This window comes from Camelina sativa, chromosome 1 (assembly GCF_000633955.1).
Source record: "Camelina sativa cultivar DH55 chromosome 1, Cs, whole genome shotgun sequence".
NCBI classification, from domain to species: Eukaryota; Viridiplantae; Streptophyta; class Magnoliopsida; order Brassicales; family Brassicaceae; genus Camelina; species Camelina sativa.
Window position 1 is genome coordinate 10,152,647 of NC_025685.1, and position 6,306 is coordinate 10,158,952.

Below are 6,306 nucleotides of genomic sequence, written 5' to 3' on the forward strand. Positions count from 1 at the left end.
AAAAAAAAAAAAAAAAAAAAACAATTTGGATCATCCATCTTGATTTACCTTTGGCTGCTCCAAGAGCTACAGATACCCTTTGCTTGAACGTTAAACCAGCATGTTCTACTCAATGACCAATAGAGAGATGATCACATAAAAATCATGTATATATATATATGGACTAAATTTTAAGAGTTCACTATTATGCATGTATTGCATACCTTTCAGATAATCTTGCAGGTTACCCTTGATCAAATACTCATAGACGAGCACTTCGTACTCACCCTCTTTGTAACAATAGCCGACAAGTTTAACCACATTCCTATGTTGTGTTTTAGACGACATGTACGAAACCTGAGATCCAAAGACACAAAGTATATATATCTAGATATGCCACACAAAAAATATTTTCAGTGAACTCAACAAAATTTTTTTAATGTGTGTACCTCAGACAAGAATGTAGGATGTCGATAACCAATCCCCGTTTTGATCACAACAGGCATGTCTCCGATCAGCCCACTATAAACATGTCCATAACATCCAAACCCGATAAGATTATCCACGTTATAATCGTTCGTTGCTTGCCTCACTTCCTCCCACGAGAACTCAGTCAGGCCTTCAGGCATCATTTCCTCCATCGGGAACTCCATCACAAATTCAGGCATCACCTCTACATGTGAATTACATGACCATCAATAGATAGAATTTCTTATATGAGCATATCAAAAGGTGTAATTACATCAATATGTAACACTTCCAAATCAACTGATACGTTAAATTAAAGAACAACTCCAATATAAAAAACTTAATGACCTATTCTTTATTTTTTGTTATATAAGAGATACATTTTAAAGACTTTAAAGCTTTCATCTTTTATAATACACTTGCAAAATAAGAGTTCCATCTAAAATCTGTAGTATTACAAATACTACATACCAAACATCGAATGTATATATATATATATATATATATATATATATATATATATATGTAATATGATTAGACTTACCAACTTCTCTCCTAATGGTTGAATCGTTACGGGAATTTTTGTGGTCATAACAGAGTACTCTGTAAATCCAGAAAAGTGCGAATATAATCGCTATGATCTCAAATGCAGCCGCAATCATCATTGTGTTAAGCGCTATCATCGCCAAAATCTGTCGCCGTCTCTACAAGAAAATTAAAAAAAAAAAAAAACCAACATTATAAACATATAATTGATCATTTCAATTGAAATGGTTTCACTAACATTCAACATCCCAAATTACATATCAAATAGGTGACAGTTAATGGATTAAAAATATCGGAAGTGGAAACTAAGCGTTCGAGGTCAACTGGTAAAGACTATCTAGCAAAGTCTAGAGGTCGTCGATTCGAAGGACGGCGCTTGGGAGGGGACCATATAAAATGCTCTGGTCCCTCACCTGAGAGGATGTACGGACCTAGGCCCGAAACCTCTTAGTAATAAAAAAAAAAAGGCGAAACTAAATCCAAAAAAATCCAGAAAGAAGCATAATCTCTAAACGATTATATAATTTTATATAGATTTTTCCGTTAAATTACAAACGTTCATGGTTTACAAAAAAAAATTACAAATGTTCACTTAAAAAAAATGTATGGTGAAACAACAGTGACACTAGTGCAAACTGAAAATCACAATAATAAATTATCATCTACTCATGGATAAAAAAATCACATACCTTTTTCAAATATGTTCAGAAACCAATGCCAAGATGATTCAACTGTAATATATCATTTGGGAGAAGGAGAAGACTATATATAACAGAGATTCAGTGATAGCTCATTGTTCAATGTATACATATACATATACATATACATATATACTTATTTGGAAGAAAAAAAAGATTTGTATGGTAAAAAATCTAATTACTAAATGTATTATGATTTTGATAAAATAGTTTTGAAATTATTTGACCAGCTATACTATTGCAAATCTTATCTAATCATCATTTCAGTACTAATGATTGGAGGTAATCTTTACTTAAAGATAAGATGCCATAACACGTGGCAGTGGTACCGTTACGTTTGAAGCGTTCCAATCCAAGTAAAATCCAAACATATTGTCTTATGGGCTTGAAGGTACCTAGATGCCGCTAAAAGTAAACGCATTGTCTTATGGGCCAGATGGTACCTAACATACATATAAAAGTAAACGTATTATGTTTGGGCCGGATGGTACCCAAACATCTTTGCCAATAGTTTTACCTATATATATTATCTTTGAAAAATTAATGATATTCTTTCAAATAGTACAATTTTAATATTTTGACATGCATGCAGTCCAACCAGTTCAAACAAATCAATCTGTTTTTTTGACATGCGAACTGATAAGACGATTTTTTTTTATTTGTTTTTAAAAACTTGCTCTATGAACATAATTAAAAAAAAAACTTATGTTAAATTTGAGCTCTTCTATCTCCTTAATTAAATATATGTAAGATAATTCCTACTTAGTTAAAAGCCTTCTAAATAGAGAAATTTTTACCAAAGAAATTAACTTGTAACGAGTGGGAAATAAGTAAAAGATTTTGTCCAAAATGGGTTATAGTTAATCATTAAATCAACCTCCACATAGACATACAAAGTAGTTCTTCACATATGTTTTAATTAAACGTACATAAAGTGAAGAGACTTTCGAAGGTCAATGTAAAGATGATATATAATATAAAAAACTCAAGAGAACATCAACTAAGTGTTAAAGCCACAAAGCACCAGCATCCTTGAGCAACATTTTCAATGACCCATTGAGATGAAGAGTCATGACAGTATTAGCCGTTCCTACGAACTTCCCTCCGACAAAAACCGCAGGAACCGTAGGGCTGCAGCCTAAACGGGCCAAAGCCCACTCGATGTCTTTCCCGTACATGTCTTGATCGATCTCTACAATCGCCGGGCTCACGCCTTGCTCGTAAAACAGCCGTTTAATCGCATGAGACATGCAACACGTACTCTTGCTGAATATCACCACTGCTCTTTGCGACGCTAATCTTGCTACCACATCCATTTGTATAGGTAGTATTAATTACTCTTTTAGTGTCTATAAATGTCTTGGAGTTTTTGAGTTGATGAGTTTGTGTTGGAGAGGTGAGTTTTTGGAACTCTATTTATACACATACTAGCTCGCATGTAATCTTTATGAATAGAGGCCGTATCTTGATTTAATGATGGGGGCAACGATAAAGCGGGGGAATCTTAATTTGTGGGAAGTTAGATTGTGGATAAGAGAAGCAGATGATATTATGCTCGAGAGTTGACAAATTGTGTGAGTAAGAGAGTGAAGAGAATAGAGATTTTGAGATATGCATATTGTAACTTGTGATCATGGTAATGTATGAAGAGACAAAATTCCAATATTTTTGGGGATCAGTATTTTTACGTGTACAGGGAATGTCAACTTTGGATTGATTCTTATATATCGATATCATCACTTTCTTGCCGCAGGGGGAGTTTACGTAGCCATTTATGACAAAACTGAACTATATAGAAACCCAAATTCAAAGTAGATTAACAAAAGAGTTCGTTTGCGTTCACACTCCATGCACTCTCTCAGTTACGTCCATCCATCTGGTTTTTGTATAATTGCATGTTGGGTTTACTATAACAAAACAGTTCATATTCTTAATAAGATGATGGGACACACAATTCGTTCTGACTCTTGAGATATCAAAGGAGCCAAATACAATTACATACAAACATAAGGAACCGTACGGCAATGATGCAAGTGGTGACATGACCATTGTACTTGAGGCATAATTAACAAATAACCACGTCATCTGCAAAATTCCTCAAGTAGCTAGCTACTATTGGTTTAGTGTGTCATTCTCAATTTCTCATCCACGTTAAATGGTAAAAACGATCATCATTTCATATTTTGATCCAATATACGGTTAATGTAATCACCAAAACCAATATAACCACAACTACCATTGATGATCACCAAAATCATTTTTTTTTACCATACAGAAAACAAAATTATCAGTTTTTACGTTTTTTGTACTTCATTCTTTTTTACACTTTGTACTACTATATTTATTTTTAGAATATGAAGTACTACACTGTTCCTTTGATTCTCGAAACTAGTAATCTAAAGTTTGATACGAATTAAATTTGGATGTAACATTCTGTATGTTGGTGATTCATTAGCTCAAAAGACTACATATCTCTCCTTATCATCCTAACTTTGAATCGAAACTAAAGCTGATGTAATCAGAAATCGGATGTAACCGAAACCGTGGATGATTAGTAATACTCTAATAAGATCAGTCAGATAAATCACGCTACAAAACTAGTGGACGATCTTTGGGACCTCCTGAAGGATAAATCGTCATATATGTGAGCATGGCGCATCTAGCTAGATATATAGATATATATTCTTCACATACTATATATGTTCACCTACTCGAAAATTCGTTTTTTTTTTGTTTTTGAAAAATTATAATTTTGGTGTTGACATTTTTGCAATTTGGAATTCACTTGTATGGATCAATATTTTAAATTTAAAACTCCTGAAAAAAATATTGTTTCTCCAACACCAAAAGAATAAGATACTAGACATCATCTACAAGTCTCTAGACGAACCCGTCGTCGGCAATTTCTGTATTTTGTTTTCTCTATTATAAGACAGGAAACAATGTTGTTAACGTTGTCTAAAGTCTTTATTTAACGTTCTTACGAATTGAACAATGATGCGTTATTAATATGCATGTGTTGTTGATCGAGCTTTATTTCATTTTTAACTAAGAATATAAAATAAGAAAAGTATATATTCCTCGATTCTGTGTGTTAGAATAGGATCATTTATCAAGGGAATATGATGACAAATTGAGATAACAACGTGACCATTCATGAATGGGCCTGGTTGGATAAAGCGATCGATTCTTCCAAAGATAAACATAGCTAAGATAGATCACCACTTGTTACAATCTCATTACCGATTTGACGTCCCCATAACCAAACCAATTATTTCGTGTCGATATCGTAATATCGACTTTAATTTTTATATATAAATGTAAAAAGATAATCATAATTAATATATATGCGTTAAAATTGAGCAACAAGAACTTATAAAAACTAGGGAACTTATTGATGATATAAGCGTTTTTGAATCTGATAACCTTTACTAATTTTGTGATTGGTAAAAATATATACTGGTGACTGATTATTCATATGTTATAGGTTTATACGTTAACCTTTAATTATCATTTTCTTCCTCGTTTTTGAATTGGTTTTTCAATTTTCACCTACGAGTATACTATTCTCATGATCCTTGAGAATCTAAACATTCACAAAAGAAAGCAAAGTACAAAATTTTTTAGAGATTTATCTAATAGACTAATTGTTAAACATTTTTTTAATATGAACCCCAAGATCTTAAACATCTATATTAATCACATAATAGAATCATAAAGAAGGTTAAAGTAATACCTCCACTCATTGTAGAAATGATGCTTCCTTGAATGGTTTCTTTTTCTTAAATGGCTTGACTTGAAGGCTTGAAAAGAAACTCTTAGATGATCTTTAGGTGGAAGATAAGGTTTCTCTTGCCTTTCCTATAAACTCTTTTCTTTATGTGTTGTTTTGTTCTTGTGATGGAGCAAACCATCTATTTATAGGAGGGAAGAAGACCTTACTCCTCATAAGGGTTTTGTCTTCTAATTTAATCTCAACCATCCATCACAGTAGATATGAAGACAGTAGTGACAAATGTGAGAACAAGTATCTATCATTGCTTCAAACACAACATGCAACTTTACACTTGTTCTCTTATAAGCTATGACATGTAGTTTAATACTTGTCCTTATAAGCATAAGCTTCACATATAGCTTAACACCTGTCCTTTTAGTTCCCAAATGATTAAAAACAAAATATAACAAACCCAATTAAATAACCTACTAACTATAAGACCACATACATGGATAAGAAATAATTATTTTCTTACATTCTCCCACTTGGTCGTTAGTATAATGGTTTTACTCGGGAATCATAAGGCAAACATAATATGTTATATTTTTCATTTGGTCTTTCATAAGTGTCTTAGCTAACTTTGTAACCAATGAGAGTCATGGCGGTCACACATCATTTTCATTTTGCAACATGATTCCTTCCAGGTACTACTACATTGACTACTTCACATAGCTAGACCATAAACATTATTCCATAAGTAGGAGTTATCTTTAATGGTCTCTTTGATGTCTTTTAAGACGTATTCTGTTATCAATAATTCCAACAAACAATAATGTGTGCGCACGTTGGAAACAGAATAGAAGATGTAAAAGTCATAAGAGAGCTCTTATAAATGTCAAA

The 6,306-nt window shown here is 32.6% G+C and overlaps 2 protein-coding genes across 2 annotated transcripts in view; both read right to left on the reverse strand.

The window, feature by feature from the left end:
* The window catches only part of LOC104786488 (probable serine/threonine-protein kinase NAK), a 2,955-nt gene extending 1,061 nt beyond the window's left edge, over nt 1-1,894 (reverse strand). The window contains exons 1-5 of the mRNA XM_010511912.2: nt 1,683-1,894; nt 992-1,151; nt 429-652; nt 204-336; nt 49-105 (exon numbers count right to left, since the gene is read on the reverse strand). Of these exons, the coding sequence (XP_010510214.1) occupies nt 49-105; nt 204-336; nt 429-652; nt 992-1,130 (553 nt within the window). The 5' untranslated portion in view covers nt 1,131-1,151; nt 1,683-1,894. The remainder of the gene's footprint in view (nt 1-48; nt 106-203; nt 337-428; nt 653-991; nt 1,152-1,682) is intronic.
* LOC104786497 (monothiol glutaredoxin-S10) lies at nt 2,519-3,091 on the reverse strand. Its single transcript, XM_010511924.2, has one exon. It carries the CDS (start codon nt 3,005-3,007, stop codon nt 2,699-2,701), a length of 309 nt encoding a protein of 102 aa, XP_010510226.1. The 5' UTR covers nt 3,008-3,091; the 3' UTR covers nt 2,519-2,698.